We start from the raw sequence: 22536 nt of genomic DNA on the forward strand, positions 1-22536 counted from the left end.
CTACTCTTAAAATTATAGACTGTTCATGTCTTTGTCTGTGGGTAAACTTAAAAAATCAGCAAAGGATCAAGATCAAATAATAATTTCCTTCACTGTATGCATTTTATTCATCACACGTGTGTTAGAATGGGGTCCCACAGGTTTCCCTTCCAGCGCACAGCGCTACCTGCGTATTAACCCTCAGCATCGTGCAGTGGGATGTGTGGAGATCAACTACAGTTTTCTGCCTACTGAGCATGCTCGGACCTTTTGGAGGCGCTCAGAGGCTAAGTCCCATTCTCTCCCTACTGAGCATGCTCAGACCTGTTGGAGCCACTCGGATACTAAGTCCCATTTTGCCCATACTGAGCATGTTCAGTGAAGTTATTGTCACTGCCCTGTGGGCGGGGACTTGCCTTTTTGTAGTGTGAGCCGACCTTCACCGGGTGCTCACACTTTGAGTAAATAACTTTGAGACAGGAGGTCAGGGCTAGGTTCGAGTGAGGCAGGTTGTCAGATTTAGGCATCTAGGATAGGATTCCTTGGCACTGCCGGTGGGGACCCGAATAGCCTATTAAACTGTCCGTTAACATTGTAGCTCCAAGCTGTTGTAGAGTCCTTTATGTTTTTGACCAAGGTGATGTTTAACCTCTGGCAGCCTTCCCTGTGTAGCAGGGTGAAGCATGTGCTAGAGTCTCTCTCTCTGCTGGAAGTTTCGCAGAAGACTAATGCTAGACTTCATTTGGTTTTTCCCAGCAGCTTTACACAGGTGCATTTTCCCAGTGAAGTTAACTGGTGAGAGTTTGTTGCAGTCTGTTCCCCTTAGAAACGCTCAAACACCACTGCTAGTGTAGTTTACTGGTGGTTAGCATTTCAGACACACGGCTGCCCTCCTGGGGCTTGTGGACCTCACTGCAGTGTCTTGCAGTCTAGCGGTTCTGTCAACATTTAAAACTATTATTTTCATATATATAGACAGAACCGTAACAACGTGATTGTCCTAATATAGAGTGATCTCAGAGTGACGTTTCGTCAATGCAGTGACCTTCCTCAGACTCTTGATCATGTAGCCAGAAGAGATAAAGGTGTGTGCCACAATATTATTAAGTGTAGTTGAGCTCTACATTAGCACAATCATGTGTTATGAATAAAATGCATAATTATATATCTACAACTTGAGTGTGAAATACTCTACTTTTTGTATTATACTGTGCGGGTTGGGATCCTATTTCTACACTCAATACTGTTTGTGCAGCACAGATTACACTCTTGAATATTGGCTGCTTGTGTTAGTTACATAAAAGTTAATGTGGTGGTACATGCAATTAAGTCAATAGTAGGAGGCAGTGTTATTTTTTTCTTTGTGCAGCCGCATATACAGCACACATGGTATGTCTGTTTATAGACAATAGGCTGAGTGATGGCACATATAATATGTCATGACTTTTTTTAAATTTTTTTAAGTATATTTAGGAAAATTGTGACCACCACAATCAGTCGGGTTCTACAATGGAAGCAGACCATGCAGCTATTATGGGGTCTGTGAGTTATGCTCCACCTTCCAAGCATCAATCACCAGCAGAACTGTAGTATACAGAAGAATAGAGCTATTGCTATAAATGCCATCCACCTCTCTAGCTACAAGGAGGCATCCGGTTTTGGAGCACACTACTTGACTCAAAGGTCTGCAATATCTATCCTCTATTTCAGAGGAGAGATAATTATTAGAGATGAGTGAACACTAAAATGTTTGAGGTTCAAAATCCGATTCGAAAAGCCGCACACTGTTCGACTGTTCGAACAGGTTTCGAACCCCATTATAGTCTATGGGGGAAATGCTCGTTTCAGGGGTACGCAACATTCGATCAAATTACCAAGTCCATGAGTGAGGGTCGGCCTGGATTCTTCTCCCTGCGCAACATCCCCGCGTCCTCTTCCGGCCTTGAATTCACTCTGCTAGGCATCGGGCCTAGGCAGAGCCGACTGCGCATACCCACACCTGCGCGGACATGCGCAGTCGGCTCTGCCCAGGCCTGATGCCTAAGCAGAGTGAATGCAGAGCCGGAAGAGGACGTGGGGACACTGCGCAGGGAGACAACTTCTAAAGGTAAGAAAAGAACTAGCGTTGATTGGCAATGTATAGCATTCTGCCAATCGAGGCTGGTTCTGCATCGAATCTTAACTTCGAACAGCTAGTAGTATTCGATCGAGTACGAGTATTTCGAATACCGTAGTATTCGATCGAACACCTACTCGATCGAGTACTACTCGCTCATCTCTAATAATTATTAGAAATAGGCAAACCTTTGGTAACTAATTTCGTTTCAGGTTTGGGTGGTTCAGACAACAGATTGGTTTCTGGTCAAATAAGTTCCTCACAAACCAGAAGTGAAATTATTATGCTCTAGTCTATCTCTAGAATAGGGGAGGCACAGGGGAGGTATGGAAACACAATAAACAATTATACTCAGCTTCCCTAACCCTCCCAGTGTCCTTGTACATATTATACCCTGGGTGTTCACCTATTATACTTTGGCATCTGGAGAGACCCCAGAGCATTATAATTTTACTTCCAATTTAAGGGTGATAAACCCCCAAAGTTTTGGGTTCAGGACAAACCCAAAACTGTTGGAAAGTTTGTGCCAAATGTTTAATAATTATGATGGTGTCCAGTAGATAACAGCATCATATAAGGCAGAGTGGCTGCTACTCAGTGCCAATGAAAAAGACAGTAGTAATGCTGGGTCACTGATAAGCGGACATGAAGCTCTAGAAGCTGCTGCCTGTCTTTGTCTCAAACAGGCAGTAGTTTCCATAGAATTATTTTTTTTTATGTACCCCATATTTTCCAATAGAACCCCTACTACCGACTAACTCCCACCAAATCCACTGTTTCCCTTGTCCACCTTTCAGAGAGGGCAATGCCACCTATTGTCTTTCCTGTTCTTTGTTTTCTTTCTGCCACCTCATCCTACAGATCTAAAGCTTTTTAAGTTCTTAATCATCATAAACAGTGGCTATACTATGTCTTTCCCACTTCCCCCACTTCCTTCTTGCTTCTACTACTTTCCATTCCTATATCCTCTACACTTGCCACAGAGATCTGCCCTCCTTATAAATACAGAATTTTTTCCAGTTGTGTTGTTTTCCTACGTTACCCTCTCTCTTTCCTACAGAATTTTTTTTTTTACTTGGGCTCCTTTGCCTCCTAAGTCTTTGGTGATTGGTCTGCTCTGTTGGCTTAATATGGGTACTTCACAGTAGCATTTGTACTGTAGTTGTTTACTGATTGGGTCACTTACTGCCTACTTTCAAGAAAATTAATAAAAATGAAGAAATGATATGTACCATCAGATACATCAATTTTTAAGAGGAAAATAAAAGTTATGACTTTTTGAAACTGCAAAAATACAAAATCATGACATTCTGAAGACCTAAAATTGAATGAGGTTGGGATCTTGGGCGATGAGAAAAGGATAGGGCTGGAATTTTAACTTTTTTTTTAGGAGGGGTGGCAAAAGTCACTTTTGCTATGCGGAAACATGATTTTTATGAACCTCTCAGACCTGAAACAGCATTATTACTGTCTAGCCATACAGATTTTTTTTTCATATAAAAAATTTAAGTTTAATTTCAGAAATTAAGTCCAAAATTGTTAGTAAAAATATTAACCCATAGGTGTCAACAATTTGACTATTTATGTCGCTCTAACTGATACATGAACATCAAGATTAACATCATAACATTAACATCAACAATTTGGCTATTTACATCACTGGAGCTGATACATTATTCACATTAATTAACCTCAAACAGCTGTGATTTACAAATGCTCCTGTAGGAGTGCTAAAAGTGGTCTTCTCCATGCTTAGGTTATTGTCCCAGAGTTGCTGTTTAAAAAATAAAGCCTTTAAGTCAATGATCATTACTTTGATCACCAAAATTGAACTCTTTATGGTGATCACAGTGAAGTAAAACAGCATTAGATAAGTGGCTCCCCTGCCAGCCCCTACTTTCACTTTCTTTGCTGAGATCTCCCATGCCAGCGGGGAGACTAGCTAGTGATAACAAAAGCAGTTTACAGTCCTTTACTATACTAAACTACTGGTTAATTTACACATGGACTAGGGTTCCATAAAATAAGCCAAGCTGAATATAAAACCATATGTTATCAACGACCCTTGATCCTGAAAGGGTTAAAGACCATTTAACTCAAGGTATTTTTAATTAATTCTTTAATTTTTGCTTGGTCTAAACTGGCTAGACAGCTTAGGAGTAGAATTACATCAGTACAGTATTGGCCAAAAGTATTGGCACCCCTGCAATTCTGTCAGATAATACTCATTTTCTTCCAGAAAATGATTGCAAGCACAAACTCTTTGGTGTTAATATCTTCATTTATTTCGCTTGTAATGAAAAAACACAAAAGAGAATGAAAAAAAAAATTAAATCATTAATCATTTTACACAAAACTCCAAAAATGGGTTGCACAAAAGTATTGGCACCCTCAGCCTAATACTTGGTAGCACAACCTTTAGACAAAATAACTGCAAACAACCACTTCCGGTAACCATCAATGAGTTTCTTACAATGCTCTGCTGGAATTTTAGACCATTCTTCTTTGGTAAACTGCTCCAGGTCCCTGAGATGTGAAGGGTGCCTTCTCCAAACTGCCATCAAGACATCTCTGCACAGGTGTTCTATGGGATTCAGGTCTGGACTCATTGCTGGCCACTTTAGAAGTCTCCAGTGCTTTCTCTCAAACCATTTTCTAGTGCTTTTTGAAGTGTGTTTTGGGTCATTGTCCTGCTGGAAGACCCATGACCTCTGAGGGAGACCCAGCTTTCTCACACTGGGCCCTACATTATGCTGCAGAATTTGTTGGTAGTCTTCAGACTTCACAATGCCATGCACACGGTCAAGCAGTCCAATGCCAGCGGCAGCAAAGCAACCCCAAAACATTAGGGAACCTCCACCATGTTTGACTGTAATGGCCGTGTTCTTTTCTTTGAAGGCCTCTTTTTTTTTTTTTTTCTCCTGTAAACTCTATATTGCCTTTTCCCAAAAAGCTCTACTTTTGTCTCATCCGACCAAAACGTTTTTGGCTTTCTCAGGTAAGTTTTGGCAAACTCCAGCCTGGCTTTATTATGTCTCTGGTAAGAAGTGGGGTCTTCCTGGGTATCCTACCATACAGTCCCTTTTCATTCAGATGCCAATGGATAGTACGAGTTGAAACTGTTGTACCAGACTGCAGGGCAGCTTGAACTTGTTTGGATGTTAGTCGAGGTTCTTTATCCACTATCCGCACAATCTTGTGTTGAAATCTCTTGTCAATTTTTCTTTTCCGTCCACATCTAGGGAGGTTAGCCACAGTGCCATGGGCTTTAAACTTCTTGATGACAGTGCGCACAGTAGACACAGGAACATTCAGGTCTTTGGAGATGGACTTGTAGCCTCGAGATTGCTCATGCTTCCTCACAATTTTGCTTCTCAAGTCCTCAGACAGTTCTTTGGTCTTCTTTCTTTTCTCCATGCTTAATGTGGTACACTCAAGGACACAGGACAGAGGTTGAGTCAACTTTAATCCATTTCAACTGGCTGCAAGTGTGATTTAGTTATTGCCACAACCTGTTAGGTGCCTCAGGTAAGTAACAAGTGCTGTTAATTATACAAATTAGAGAAGCATCACATGATTTTTCAAACAGTGCCAATACTTTTGTCCACTCCCTTTTTTATGTTTGCTGTGGAATTATATCCAATTTGGCTTTTTGACAATTCTTTTTGTGGTTTTCCATTGAAGACAAATTAAATGAAGATAATAATACCAAGGAATTTGTGATTACAATCATTTTCTGGAAGAAAATGAGTATTATCTGACAGAATTGCAGAGGTGCCAATACTTTTGGCCAACACTGTACATATCAAGCACAGTGCTATACAGCTGCACAGCTTAGCCCAATAACCTGAAAGGGACTGAGCTCTGATGAGACTATTTGACCAATGAACATAACGTCACATAGCTCAGTAAGCAGAAAGTAGCACTACAACTGCAAACTGTTGATTCATTGGGATTCTTGGGTTTCAGCCCCTATTGATCTGCAATTGATGGCCTATTCAATTTTATGCCATCACCCAAGTAAGTGGAGGATTCATAAAAATTAATTTGAAATGAATAAAACCATACCAACTACAGATAAAGTAGGGGAAATTAAAATAACTTACATCTGAATTTACAAAGTTTAGTAAACATATACCGGTATATTATATATAAGATGTTATTTTGTTCTAGACCTAGCTGTAGAAATCATATTGAGTAGGTGAAAGAAAATTCAATGCTCAAAATACTATATCTGAAGCCTACATAAGATTAACTTGCAAGAATACAACATTCCATACACTTGAAGGTATTTTCTAAGCTTCTGTTATCAAGAAATACAATATATACCCTAAAGTACTTTTTACAGTCATAGAACATCAGTCATGTTAATATTAAAGTCTAACATTTAAAGGGACTATCTATGAATCATCAGAAACCTAGGAGATGAGGGTATAAGAAGCAGAAGTCACACTCCCCTATCCTATATCGTTGTACAATTCCCATCTTGACTTCCTCCCATGCTGGTCCAGAAGTGGAGAGACCTATAGTAATGCTGAGGCCAATTGCTAATGTGGGATGGGTGACATCACTCCGTTCTTCCCCAGTGACTGTTGAGGACATAGAATGGCTTATTATGTTTCTCTACTTTTGTGGCAGTAAGTCCCAGCATAGGAGGAAAAAATGGACTAGGATTGTACAACTGAGTGCTGGGAATAGAAGAGTATGACTTTTTTTTGTTGTTTTAGGCCCAACCCAGTCACCCCTGAGTAATTTAAATAAAAAAATATATAACTTTTCAGAGTTTATTGTTTCAACAGAAGTATTGTAGATATAAAAAGGTAAGTACTATAGCAGACATTAGCTTTGTCTTGATAGTTTGATATTGCATGCAAATATTTGCATATAAATTACAGGTTAGAAATTACAAATTCTGATTTATCCAGTCTGATATTTGTCCCCTGGGCCAAATATCCTAAACGTAGAAAAATCAACTTAATTAGTCCATGATATTGGTAAACTTATCATGCCAAAAATACCTGTATAAATGAAAAATTGTAATACATATGGTTGACCTGATTCTTGAATTATCAGATTAACATAATACAGTTTGTCTCTTTTCTACAGATGTGGCAAAGTTTAGCTTGACACTGACTACACTTTAAGGCATGATAACTTGTTACTTACTGCAACAAAAGTCAGTAAAAAAAGTTAAGTTTCTTGACATCGAGTTGTGTTAAAGTTAAACTTTGCTACATTTGGAGCAGCTAAATATAGCCCATGGTTGAAATTGATTTGTCTAAGCTGACAAAATAACTTGCAGTTGTGTTACACTCTGAATTTTGCCCTGTTTTATATGCTAAATTCTGCAAAAAAAAAAAATAATGTTATGCATAATATCATAAGTAGGTCAGAATATAGATAACACATGATGAGCAAATAGCAAGTAGAAAGAAAACCCGAATATTGCTTTCATTATACATATTGACAACATCCAAATTTGTATTGATCTGCTACTAACACTACCTGGACAGAGGGCAGTGTTATTGCAAACCCTTGTTTCTCTTAAGGGGCTGCTGCAGTGTGTCCCGTAAGGTGGTACACAAGTTCTGGTTCGCACCTGCGACCCTTGACCACAAGTAACTGAACATGTACTCCATTGGGACCACTCTTCAACACCAGATTCACCTGTATATAAGACAACAAATAAAAATGAATATAGCCTCAAGTATTATCATCTTAGTGCATTCATTTGTTTAATATGAATATACTGCAAGATGGATAAATGTATGTTACATGCATTCAATGACTCAAGATTGAAGGGTACATGTTGTATTTTTTTTATTTAACACTGAAAGAGTTAAAGCACTGATATGACATGTTTAGTTTTCCACTGGTTTTCAAAGAAACTGCTTTGACAATTATCTGATATATGTAATATATTTTATAACAAAAAATTAACCATACCAGATGATTAAGATATTTTTATAAAGCTTTAAACTTCAAATAAACCAATTTATCACATGTTGTGATACTATTCAAAAAATAAAAACTGGTGCATAACAGTGGCCTGACTTCAGAGGTAAACACCCTAGTTTTTTTTTCCCCAGTGGCATGAATCTTGGAGCACGGAGCATTAAACCTGATCCTACACATTAAACGGATGATGCTAAGCCCTCCAATTTTAGCAGGACCAGTGAACAATCTAACGTGCATGGGGGCTTCCTGATTCTCCCCTGATGATAGTTGTTAGGAAGGGTCTGAATTTAGCATATACCTAATTTTTCTGTTCATAGGACAAAAGGATGCTGCCAGATGAATCTGACAGTGTTTTATTTCTCCTCCTAATTCAGAATCTACGTATGCTTTACCAAACCAAGCATGCATGTGCATTAGGAGATCAGAAGAAATAGCTGTCAGCCGTCTTTCTTGCATTGGTGTCTTCTCCCTAATAGCCACCCAAGTATATCTACAATATACCCAAACTTGTTGTTTGTTTCATAAAAAAAGGAACACATGTGGATTCAGTAATAAGGTAAAAATGTTTAGCTTTTTTAAATTGTACACTTTTTATAATATAGGATTTAGCACTTAGCCATATGATGACCCCATATGCAGTTGGAGTCATATAGTTAGAATCAATTATCCTATTTTGTAAGAAAAGCATTTTTTGTAATCTTATAGTCATGTGCGTGGAGCTTGAGGGAATGTTGTTTATGTATTATTATCAGCTTCATGCCATTTCTGACTTCAATAAATTGCTTTCTTACAAAAGAAAGTTTAAGCAGATAAGTAATTCTAACTTTGCTACACACCACTAAAATAGATAATAAATATCTAAATATATACTGAATATATGACTCATTATGAGTTACATTTTAAGGCATTTAAGGTATTTTAAGGTATTTCTCAGGAGAATAAAAAAACAAAAAGAAGAACTTAGTAAACACAATGGAGCAGGTTTGTCAAATTTTGGTACCTCTAGTTCTAGACCAAATTTTTCTAACTTGAAAAAAGGGTTTCAGCTTCATGAGAAAGGACGTGTTTTTATGGAAAGGGGGACATACCTTTCTGAAATAAAATGTTGGCCTCAGTTAAGACAACAAATAGGTGTTATAGACATAGAAGTTTCCACAAACTTAACTCTACTTAAATTAGTAGACGATTAATAGTTAAACATCTATGCTTTTTTTTTTTTTTTTTGACTCCCTGCCTTCCAAATCCCATAATTTAATTTTCCATTCACAGAGCCTTATGAAGGCTTAATGTTTTCAGGTTCTTTATAGCAGTACCATTTATTATTCTGTACATTGTACTAGAAAGCTGGAAAAAAAATTGAATGTGGCAGAATTTGAGAAAAAATGCATTTGTGCAACTTTCTCATGGGCTTCATTTTTACAGCATTCTCTCTGCAGCCATTTAAATTTTCATCACAGACGAAACAGCAAAGAAACTATGGTTCAGCATTTTTGTTTTTGTTTTTTTTCTTATTACTCTGTTACCATAGGAGAGAAATATTTTTATGGGTTTGTAAACCGGACATTTTTGGACACAAGGATACCTAATGTGTATGTATTTCACAGTATTTAAAAGAGTTGTTCGGCATAAATGCCTATACTAATTTAAACATCCTAAACTTTATAAATAACACAAATAATCAAAAATGTATAGCTACCAATATCTCTGGAGCGGTCATGTGACTGCCCCAGGGACATTTCCTGGTCATTCAGTGACAATCCGTTTCCCTGTTTCCGGAAACGGGACGTCACTACTACTCCCCCTTTCCATTATACTTACCAGTAGATGATCGTTGGCTAGAGTGCAGTGCTGGGTCTATAGCAGTCAGAAAAGAAGGATGGGCATCCCACAGGAGGAAGATTGGAAGGAAGAGGGATACATATATAAAAGGCCAGGGGGTTGAGCTGAGTAGGTAGGGAAGCGCTAGTAGTTGTGAGTGGATAATTAGAGAGACAGGGAGGGGGTGTATGGGAGGGAGAGAGGAAGGGCAGGTTAGGTGAGATGTAGCTAGGATGTAAGTTACATAGCAGGAAGCTGAACCATTTAGATATATACAGAAGATGCCAGGAGCTCCCACTCAAAACATTGCTAAAGATATATAGGTGCATTTATTAACCCATTAATAGCATTAACAGACCTTTTTTAAAAAAAACAAACAAAAACAAAACATATATATATATATATATATATATATATATATATATATATATATATAAAACTAAGCGCTAATGCAATGAATTACAATGCCAATGCATTATGAAATATAAGCACTTCCATTGCAGGCTGCATTAAGCAGCATGCAGTAGAAGATAATGCCAGACAAGCTTGGGTGCCTTCAATAGGCTCCCAGCTGTCATGGTAAAGGGACGCTGGCCCCAGAGATCGCTCCAGGTGCCAGCGATCCCTAGGTGCTAGGCGAAAAATAGTGCCTTGGTAATCTTTGACCGAGGCACCAGGGGCCTTAATGCAGGGTCTCAACTACTGAACACCTGCCATCTTGCAGATATCGGGAAGGGGTTAATAATTTTGCAAAGTTTTAAAGACTTACTCTTAGTGGTGACAGTTACTTGTCTTGATTGGTTGCTAATTCATATGACCAAGAACCTAGAAACTTTCTATGGTCTGGGAATATTGTACCTGGTTATCAGGCATGGCACTATATGCATGAGAAGGTAACCAAACCACAATAAGGAAATCATGTTTGGGTTTCTGCAAGTCCCAAACAATAGAAAATGTTTGTGTTCATGGACATATCCATTAACAACCGATCAAGACAAGTAACCACTTTCACCACTAAGAGAAAATCTGTAAAATGCTGCAAACTTATCAAAGATTTGTTTTTACAAATTTGTAACTTTTAATTACAATATTAAATTGTTATATTATTGCGAAAACTGTTTTAAGCCATGGTTTGGCCGTGGCTGAACACTGTGGAAAAAATTGCAGCATTTTACAGTCACCTCATAGTGAATAGGATTCTGTCGAATCCCTTCCACCCACTACAGGAAAATATGCGCAGCAGTTTTGCTGTTTTGGAAATTGCAGCATGTTAATTATACCTACGGAAACATTGGTGGTTTTCTTATAGGTATAATGGCGACAAAATGTCCGCAAACTTTCAGGAAAAACAATGATGTGTTGCCACTGTGGATTTTTACACAGCTCTTTTGCTGTGGCCTGCTACACGGGGCCTTACCCTTAAAGTGAATCTGTCCTTTGAAAATTCTTTATTAAACCAGCCCAAGTATCTTTCACGGCACCATCTCTTGAATACAATCTTGCCTTTACAACTGCATATTGATGCTTATTTGATATGTAAATAGCGCTTTTCAAAATATGCAAATTAACCCCAAGTGCATTACAGAACCTGGATGGACTTCTTTTTCAGTGTTGCTTTTTCCACTAAAACTCTTCCCAGTGCTCTCTATGGACCTTTGATTGACATTTCCTTCTGTGACACTGATTGAGATGAACTTCTGCCTGCTACATATACAGCACAAGCTATCTGACTTATCTGCCTGAGTTATCTGGAACTGTATTATGCAGGTGAAACAAACAAAAGGCTGTCCATCAAAGTATTGGGTAGGGTTTCAATGAAAGACGCAGTAATGAAAACAAATCCCATCAAGACTCTATAACACCCCATCGCATTCGAGACCAATTAATATATTATGAAAAGTGCAAACAAGCATCAATCTGCAATTGCAAAGGTATGATTGTATTCATGAGGCTTTATGACAAAGTACTAGGCTCCTTTAATAATGATACCTTTAGGTCAAGGCCCCACGTGGTGTAAACACCATGGTTCATCCACAGCAAAATCACAAATTGATTCAGCATTGAGTTTGTTAAAAGGAAAGCTAAATAAAATATGCCTATATTAGTTTAGATAATGTTGTGACTGTTTTTACTCCCAAACATATTTATTATGGATGTGTATGTTTTAAGCAAGTGGAACATCTACTGTTAATTTGAGATCAAACTTTGCTACATTAGTATATAATTATATTAATTACCACTTTAAGTAGATGAGCAAAGGTTAATCTTAATTTGAAATCTGAACTTTCAGGTTTTTAATCTACTTTAAACATGCTTGTGAAATGTGGTTTTAAAATATAGTGTTGGCAAACTAAGAACTTAAAAGTTACAAAGAGCATAGTAAATGTTTAACGCTAGTCATTAAACATGTAAATCAATTCAACCTTTTTGAAATCTCATGGCTCCTTTTGCAATAAAATAGGTGTGCCATTGATTTTGTGTGATGAAAGTGTGCACTTAATAAAAATATGACATTCAGTATTCACTGGTCTTGAATTTAATGCATATACGGTAGCAAGAGGTGCATAACTTCTTGTCTTACAAGCTACAATTGGGCAAGGGTGCTTCAGCTTTGTTAGTCAATCCGTGGATCTGAAATTATTTATATATTTTACATATCTGATTCCAAATCAGAACTGGGTATTAACTATTCAGTGGACTTAGCTCATTATATGATTAACCAAATATAACAAAATATATTTATTAACTGGAGCATAAACAGTATATTATTTGGTATTACATTTTTGTGGCAATGTAGATACAACAAAAACAACACTAAATAAAATAAAATTAAATACGGTAAGAGAAAGCCTCCAGGTACAGTTATCAAAAATGAGCACAACTTTCTTTTAAAATTATATCAAATTTGATGTATCTTAGGTTAGATTATTCAATATTACCACCCTATAATCTAAGATTATATTTCAACTACAATACTTTTAGAATCTTCATATTTAGAGGCCACTGATTTTGGCCAGTATAAATATGGGTCCCTTGGCTTAGCTGCCTAAAAGTATTGATTCTTTAATATAGCATACTCTAGGAATTGATTTAGTTTATAAGTAATGAAATCACAAAATGACCTGCAAAGACAATTTTTAGAGACACTATACTACTAGAAGTATACTACCTTCTGTCTATGACCTCTCATCTATCCAGACAGTACCCTGCTTCTTACTGATGAGGGGCAATAACTTCAAAACAGCAGTTTGCTGATGGGTCTCTCTTCTTTTTTCAATTTTTTCTTGACTTTAATCCCAGATCACACCATTAAGTTTCTGGAAACCCAGGCATTGATTATTGGAAGTTACTTTCCAAAAGACAGTGCTAGAGCAGGTTATTTGCATATTTTTGTCTTATGTATACGGACAGAACATCTTAACATGGCTTTTGGTAATAGCAAGTTGTCCCCTTAATGAATAATAGTGGATATAGTATATTTGTTTTATTACAGGGATGCTCCTTTAACTTATATTTACTCAGCCCATAATTAGATTTAAACGAGGAGAATAAAATATTCAGTAAACCATTAAAACAATCTGTTCATATCTGTTCATATGTGCTATCTATTGAAATAATACTTTACTTGTACCCTAAAGAGATGATTATTATTCATATATGCTCTCGTAATGTAAAATAAAGTCAAATCCATAAAAACAGTGAATTCAATGTTCTGGTTTTTTGGCAGTCTGGAGGAACTATACTTGGTATTGGTCGCAATTAGTCAACTACTGGTAGATTACTCTAAAATGTTGCTAGTACTTTTATATAGAAAAGAAGGGGATTTCTGACATTTTGGTAGAATTGTGTTTATGATATTCACCATGTATTAAAAAAAACATGATAACTTTGTTTTCTGGGTTGATGCAATCAAGATAACATTTATTTAGTACTGTATTTATGTTTTACTACCTCTGTATAATTTAAAATAAATACATTTTTCTACTGTTGTTGTATTTCATGACACATAGCATTTTAGATTTCCGAAAACATATTTTACAACATTTTTTTTTGTGTAGAAAAAGATGTGGACAAACGTTTCTTGAAGACAGTAGAAAATGTACACACCATGTTTGTTTATGATGTATTTGTGTTTTTGTGTTAAAGGTACAGTATAAGTTATTTTTATTAAAATTCCTATTACACATATCCTTGAATAATCTCTAAAAAGTGCATCACTGGAACTTTATGTGGAGGGGGAGACCTTGTACAAATATTCTTGTAGCACTTGACCACCAAAACTTAAATTTTTTTTTGTGGGAAAATGTAAATTTCAATCATTAGTTTTGAAATGAGGAGTATGAAGAGAAATAAAATGTGTTTTTATATGAACAGCTTTCCTATTAATCATTCTGAGAATTATAGGCATGAATAGAAAGTTTAATTTTCAGTCCACATATAAAATGCTGTGTGAAATCTGAGAGTGTTTTATGAGTCATTGAATAACTCCAAATCACTCGACTTGTAGCTCATAAAAAAGCCACTGGAAAACACACTAACCTCACTTCTATATGGTATACTTTTCTGTAATCGCATCAGACTATGGAATAAAGTTTTTTTTGTGAGTGCTTGAGTGACTTTTGCAACTTTTTTTTATACCTTGCACCAAAGGTTTTAATGCCATGCACCAATTTTGCACAGGAACATTCAACTTCTAATTTGGTTTAAAAAAAATGCACCAAAAATCCTTAGTGAACTCTTGCACCATCTCAATTGTGATAAAATGATGAACTAGCACAAGACCATAAGACGTTTTGATAAACTTGTCACAAAAAAAAATCACTTATAGAAAGTATGTCAAGTCAGAAAAGTGGGTAAGAAATTCCCTCATAATAAATGGTCCCTGGAGTCTCTGGCTAATTCTTCAAAACAAGCATTTTAAGGCATTCTATATAGACATTAGTCTTGGATTTTTGAAGTTTGACCAAAATTCTAGTAAAACGTCTACAACGTGCTATGCCTTGATTTAAAAACAAATTATGTCCCATAAAAGTTCTGTAGCCTTTTAAGTAACATTCATTTAGCAGCCAGCTCTATGGGTGGCATTGGACACAATTGCTTCTGGGTTCAGAAGCTGGAAGTCTAAAGGCTTCTTTTATAGCATTTGATATGTGTGTCACATATTATTTCTACTGCTCTTTCCATAAAATTTATGGCAAACGCTTCCAAATTTGTCCCCAGCCGAAAAGAAGATCATTATTTTTTAATTGCAAAAGTAGTTGTACGTCAGTATACAGTGTGATGTAAGGGGAGCTCTGCAGAAAATGGTTATTGTCATAATGCTAGAAGATATGGAAAATACTGAGACTGAGCTATACAGGAGATTTTTCAGTATTTTTGCCAGTACAATAATAAAAAAACCCCTTAGTAACAAAATATAGAGGTGTACTACACAGATATTACCATATCTAAGCTGCCATGTTAGAAAAATTGTCATATTTTTTCAGGAAAAGTGAGCAAGACAAATGTATTGGGACTTTTACCCATAATCTTTTAAGATCCTAGCAACTAGCCAGGCTGCTAGTGTTGGATCAATGTAACTTTCTGAAATGATGTACAGAGATATGTGTAGATGGACCATGGATGGCAGGCATGCAGAGAAGTTGCAAGCAGGCTAACACTGTATTAGCTTGTCCACTAGTGGCAACATTTTATCCCCCCTAAAAAATGCCACAAAGCAGTAAAACTTGCCTATAATGTGTTGCGAAATACTACGTCTGAGCAGTTTTTCTTTAGTGAAAGACAAGTACGGATACCTATAAATATAACTGCTGGTAAATGTTAATACTGTTCTATCTGTGACAAAACTTCCACAAAAACTTATATTTTTTCTTCTTTTTGCATCTTCTCTTGACCTTAACATTAAAATTGCACCAAATTTTTTTTTAAAAACCAATCCTTTCACAGTGCAAAATAAGTAATTTGGTCTAATGTAGGCACAAAGTAAGGGTCTGTTCATATAACATTTTGTTATTCTTTTCAAATATGCATTTGACATTTAGCAAATCCATGAACAAATTAAAAGTTCAATGGAACTTCAATCATTGTTAGAAATGTCCATTTGTCAAGTTCTTTTTTGTAGAACCCATTGTTCACTAGTACAGACAAAGACTGTCTCATTGATCTCCTCTGTCAAATCAAAGGACCACAATGGATCTGTTTTTTTTGCAGTGTAAGTCTATGGCAACAGGATGCTACAGGATAGGCATCCTGTTGCACCATCCTGTTTGATGTCTGTTTTGTTAACATGATTGAAAAACAAGGATAGGAAAACATGGCCTGAACCTAGCATTCAAAGTTGGATGCACCCTTTAAAGTAAAATCTCCAAAGACTAAGGCTAAGGCCCCAAAAGGTGTTCCGCAGCAAAAAGAACACTGCAAGAAAAACTGCAGTGGCAACACATCGCAGTTCTTACTGCAGCACTTTAGACAGACCGACAGACAGGTTTCCTCTGCAGACCTTCTGTTTCAATTATACCTATGGGGAAACCACTGGTGTTTCTGTAGGTATAATTGATATGCTGCAATTTCCAAAACCACGCCAGTTTTGGAAATCGTAGCATTTCCACAGTGTGATTTTTACCACAAAGTGGGCATGGGATTTTCTGGAATTCCATCCACTTTGCTGTGACTGTAAAATGCCGTGATTTTTTTCCGTCGCCTTTCCATTGTGGGCAAATCAGGACGTTTACACCACATTGGGCCCGATCTTCAAAAGTTTTTCCTATTCAATTTAATGGCACAGTAACAAACATATGTCTAAACATTTGAAATCTATATTAATTTACTACAAAAGTAAAATAGTATGTACTATTACATTATATTATAAAACTTTCGCTTTTTAATATTTGTATTGTTTGGTTTATTTTATTGTCGAATTTTTAAAGACTCTTCAAATACAGAATTTTCAGTCTCACAACACTTTTTTCTATATAATACTGAAATACACTGTGCACAAGTGATATACTGTAAGTGACAAGTTATATAAAAAACAATTACTGAATTTTTACACTTTTGACTGGGTTTTGCTGCAGAACAAATAAAGTCTTGCAGAAGTAATATTAGAAGAGAAAGCTATTATACATTACATTGTAAAGCCTGTTGGCAAGACAGCAGTACCACAAGCAAATGGTATATGCGGATGATCTGGTGTATTAGTGATTATAGAACTTTAAGAATGAATGTCAGAAAAGATTACAAAAATATGACATATCACTTATGATCTCTAGTACATAGTAGGAACAGTAGACTTTATTTTTTATAAGAACTTTGTCCAGCACAGCAGGAGATGGTTGACTTTTATTTTCCCCAAACATACCATACCAATTTATGCCTGTGAGGTTCTTGGAAGAGTGATTATAAGATTACTGATTTTACATGTTTTCACTATAGAGAGAAAGCGCTAAAGTTAGCACTAAAAATCATGGCAGTGGCCTGAGTACTTAGGAATAGTCTATCATGATCTGAATACACATGCTGTATTCTCATCATGTCAAGTGAGGTTGCCAGGGAGTTGATGGTGTTGGCATTGTCAATAGAAATCAATTTGATCACCTCTTTTTATTTTATAACCTGATCAGAAAAATGAAGCTGAAATTCCATTAATTTTGTAATAATTTTTTATTATTTTGGCTGTTATTTTTATTTCATGTAAAAAGTCATTTGATTCCTATTCGTAGTATTGAAGCCAAGTTTGAATGGAAAGTTTTCTGGTTGATTTTTGATTGATTTTTTATGTTTGTACTTAAAACAGGAATAAGCGTAAGTTCACACAGAATATTTTGGTCAGGATTTTGAGGCCGTATCTGCCTCAAAATCCTGACCAAAAAGACAGCTCCCATTGAAATCAATGGGAGACGCTCAGGTCTTTTTTCCGGGAGCTGGTTTGTTCCGGCTCCCGGAAAAAGAAGCGAGATTCTCATTCTTCAGGCTGTTTCACCTCACCATTCATTGAGCCTAATCCAGAGTGGAGTGTGCAGCTGAATGCCAGTGCAGTGCACCGGTTTCCAGTCACGGCTACCTGGTTTTTGGTCCAGAACCTGAGGCGGCCTCCACCTCAGGTTCTGGACTAAAAAACCCAGTATGAATTTACCCTTAACTAAATCTAGGTGTGCTTTTTGCATACAGTTGTAACTACTATTATATAAATCTTTCATGATAAATCCTGCTAAAAAGGACCATTGCTCTGCAAATATATTTATATTTAGCAAGTTCATGAAACTGACATCACAGAAAGTCAATCAATCCAGTAGGAACAAAGCTTTACAATGAGATGTCAAGGTACCGTGTATCAGTAAGGTGGCTCTGCTTTATTTCCTGATTTCTGTGTTAATGTCACCTTGGTTCACTTGTGCAGTTGTTTTTCTAAGTATTAAGAATGTAAAACCCATAGTTACTGATAAGAAATAATACCATTCATCTTGTTACTCTACCTGCCTGTATACCCAACTGGCATGATTATTCTCCTGATTCTTCCAGTAAACACATAGGTAGTTTTATACGTTTATATTCTCTGGTTTCATTTATATAGAAAGAGTGTGTACCAGTGTTCTCTCCTAGCTGGTCATTCGGGAAAGCAATGAGTTAAAACTACATACTAATGAAGTCAGCCCAATAACAGCTATTTCTTTCAACAGGACATGGTATTTTTTACCTCTATAATGTCAGAGCATACAGTTTAGAGAGAGAGAGAAGTGTTGTGCGCCCATGAGTGTACAGTGTTTCCTTATACAGGGTATGTTATAACATAGTAAATGAAATTACTACTGATATTTTTATTATAATTTATGCATTTGTGATGATTCATTTTGTAGCTTTGGTAGTATATGACAATTTTGGGGGACGTTCACATTTGCACCCGTGTCCACCCGACTTTGTGTCCATGCAAAAAGAACAAAAAAAAAAACAGTTTCTCCGCAGAGATCCTGCATACAGACACCAGCAGTTTGCTTTAAAAAAACCCATTCAAATGAATTGGTTTTAAAACTGACTGCTGGGAAGCCATCCCATATGCAGTTTCTCTGGGAAATAGGATGAAGGCGGACACGGGCGCAAGTGTGAAAACCGCCTTATTTTGTTACTATCTGATGCTGAATGTTTGACTTGGATAGTGTTGCATTTTATCACTATTATTTTTCACCTATTACAACTAAACCACACCCACAATCAGATTACATACTGCTACTGTACATCTTGACAAATGTTCTTACGGGTCAAAATAATTGTGTAATATATAACTTTCCAAAACATTTTATTTCTAGGTTCTGCTTGCTTTTTGTAACACCTCAGAAACTAGATTCAACATAACAAATAAATTACAAGACAATATGATACCAAACAATAAAGTGTGTTCATTTAATTCATTTCCCAACTACACCTAAAGCAAGCAAGCTAAGAAAGCTTAGTGTACAATATAGCCTAACCTATGCACCATCCATGCCAACTTCATGAACACAACAAAGTACAGTAACTTAAGCTGCATATTTATATTTAAGATCTTCCTTGTTATGACGAAATCTAATATAATGTCAAGGACTTTTTTACTATTTTTAGTTAAATGATTCAAGAGATTGTACTGCCAAAAGTATTAAAGTATTTATTATTCTTTGTTCATATTTTACTCTTTATAAAAGCTTTAAAAGAAAGAAATTGCAGCACACCAAAAATATCATAGGAAATGGTAATTTTTGACGCATCTGATGAGTCAATCAAGAAAAATCACCTTTTTCTATGAAATTCTGCAGGGCTGCAATTTATCCCATAAATATAAATGGAATATTCATATTAAAATCTTCTAATCCATTACTTACTTTCACAAAAAAAAAAAAAAACTTATCCCCATTATGGGGACCTTAAAATTATTTTCTTCAACTGGTATAATTCCCAGGGCCCCAAAACACAGATCCACAGTGCTGATAAATGTTACAGCACTTGGCCCATATGATGTGACCTGACTAGTAGATGGAACAACTCAAGTCAACATCACAGGTTACCATATTTTGGCACACAGCAATAGCTCTACCTTCAGCTTATGATTTTTTTCTAGCCTTTGCTTATTTTATGTGTAATATATAGAAATATGGACACATGTAATATTCTTTATACTGTCATGATTTGCAACATTAGTTTCTATGATTATATACTTTAAAATAATAAAAAAGTAATATATTTCTTTTATAGGCAGACGACTACAGACTAACGGATATATATAACCTTAAGGCCTGGCATTCATTAATTGATGCTTCTCTAAAGACTGCACCTACTACACATGCTGCTAAATCACTCAATTTAAACCAGTTTTGGTTATTAACAAGTGCTATCAGAAAGTAAAAGTGCACTTTAATAATAGAAATTAAAAATAAAAAAATGTTCAAATTAATTTGTATGGTTTGTTCATTATATATAGTTTTTTTTATTACTTGTCTATACACATATTTTCTGCTGAAATGGTCACGGATGATGTAGTAGAGTTATGTGTTCTCTAGAGCCAGATAGAATATTTCTCAGTCTAGTTCCTAAAGACATTTGTAGGCAAAACTGATGTCTTTTGTGAAAAAACTGCTCACATAGGAGACTTTGAAATCAGTGTTATGGTTTGGTTCCCACTGACATTTTTGGACTAAGATGGAGGATATTATGAATGTCATGTTTATAGTTTTAAAGTTATCAAATGGTGAAAATGTCTTAAGACTAAGACCCCACGGGACGTCCCACAGCAAAAAAAGCGCTGCGGGAAATACCACAGTGTCAATGCATCGCGGTTCTTCCTGCAGCGCTTTAGGCTTTCTCTTACAAGTATAAGTATGGGGAAACTGCTAGGTATAATTGACATGCTGAGATTCCCAAAACCGCGCCGTTTTTGGAATTTGCAACGTGTCTGCATTTTTTACCGCAAAGTGGGCATGGGATTCACTAGAATCCCATCCACTTTGCCTTAATTGTAAAATGACGTGCTTGTTTCCACCATGGGCAAATTGCAGCATTTCCATCCCGTGTGGCCCTGGCCTAAAAGTGCTTTAACACAGCTTTATTTTAGGAATAGAGCATTTTTGACCAATATATATTGTAAGTTCAAAAAGAGAATAGAGAATGAAATGGGGGTTTAAAGAAGGGAATTCTCTTTCTTGATGCATCCACTTCTGACACTTAAAGAAACATGAACACATTTTAGTGTCATATTTAAAAGAAAAAAGATCTCATTTATCTTCTTCTATTGTTTTAACATCTTAGCTAGATTTTACAGATGGATTTCATTTACACCTGTCAGCTGCAGTCTTGATGGCTGTACTTAGGCCCTGTTCACACGGGGCAAGATGGGGTGGATTTTGGTGCGGAATCCACGTCATAATCCACCCCCTCACAATGGTGGTCCATGTAGACCGCTTGCATTCTTTTTACAACATGCCGCTAGCGGAAAAAAAAAAACGAGCTGCCCTTTCTTCAGGCAGATTTCGCGGCTGAATCAGCTACGGTGTTCGCCTCGCGACAGTACCCTCTGGACTAGGCCCATTCATTTGGGCCTAATCCGGAACTGAATGCCGTGACAGGATGCCATGCACTGCACTGGCATCCCGTCGCCGCAGCCGCGACGGAATATGCATACGTGTAATTACATGTAAACTAGTCCTTAAAGGTAAATGTATAGCTATGAAAACAGTCAACTATTCATATGTCCTGTGAAATGGAGCCAGGTAGAGATGCACAAAGTCTACTTTATAAGTTGACTCCATGTCATTGAACATATTAGTAGGCAGCAAAAGTATGTGTAATCTAAAATGGAGCACATAAATAACCTCAAATGCCACACTGACATAGCACTATAAAAACAATTTAAGCCACAGTATGATATCGGCTAGGGATTTGGGGTAACTAAGATTCCATACTATCTCACAAGACTTGATGTAGTAGATTTGTTGCAGAAATTTCTGCTTCTGAAAATCAGTACTATTTGAGATGTTTGGAGTGTAAACTAAATTGGAAAGAATGGAATAGTCAGAACAATTTATACAACAAATTTCCCACATGTGAAATATATTGTAAGAGGTAGAGACAGAGACAGATATCTGAGGATTACTATTAAGCAGAGGTAGCCAAGAATATTCATGCATAAATAGGTGGAAAAATATAAATAAATGTTTCTATAAGCTTCTTTGACCTACTTCTGATGGTAAAAGCAACAACCCAACTCCAGTTTTTACATACCTAGCAGTTATGGAATTCATCTACAAAATAACTTTTATTTTATTTTTTTAGTCTGGTGATAATTTTCTGTATATTTAGCAGCGGTACATCAGATATTGTCAAAATATAACAAACTAAAAATCCAGAAAATTCAACATCATAGCATCATTTTAGAAATACGTGATTCTAATTGTTAGTAGAAATGAGAAAATAGTATGAAGGAAAAATATGAATACTGCAATTATCTATGTCTAATATGGGAGGTTGTTACAGCTGCCTACGTCCTGACAAATTTTTTTTCTCTGTGAAAGAATAAGAAGGAATTTGCCATCTGTTATCTGAGATCATGATTTTAATACATAATCGTTGTATGCCATAACCCTTTCAGTGCTAGATAATTCCCCCAGATAGAGTTGAACAGAAATATAGTCTGTGTATGCATACAA

The 22536-nt window shown here is 36.4% G+C and overlaps 1 protein-coding gene across 8 annotated transcripts in view; it reads right to left on the reverse strand.

Annotated features, from left to right (window-relative positions):
* ADGRB3 (adhesion G protein-coupled receptor B3) overlaps positions 1 to 22536 on the reverse strand; it is a 690055-nt gene that overhangs the window by 446550 nt on the left and 220969 nt on the right. For 6 of the 8 annotated variants that reach the window (XM_075268344.1, XM_075268340.1, XM_075268339.1 and 3 more), the window contains one exon: positions 7601 to 7762. The exons of the other annotated variants lie outside the window; for them this stretch is intronic. In XM_075268344.1, the coding sequence (XP_075124445.1) occupies positions 7601 to 7762 (162 nt within the window). The remainder of the gene's footprint in view (positions 1 to 7600; positions 7763 to 22536) is intronic. 8 annotated transcript variants of the gene reach the window in all.

The sequence above is a fragment of the Leptodactylus fuscus genome, chromosome 3 (genome assembly GCF_031893055.1).
Source record: "Leptodactylus fuscus isolate aLepFus1 chromosome 3, aLepFus1.hap2, whole genome shotgun sequence".
NCBI lineage: Eukaryota > Metazoa > Chordata > Amphibia > Anura > Leptodactylidae > Leptodactylus > Leptodactylus fuscus.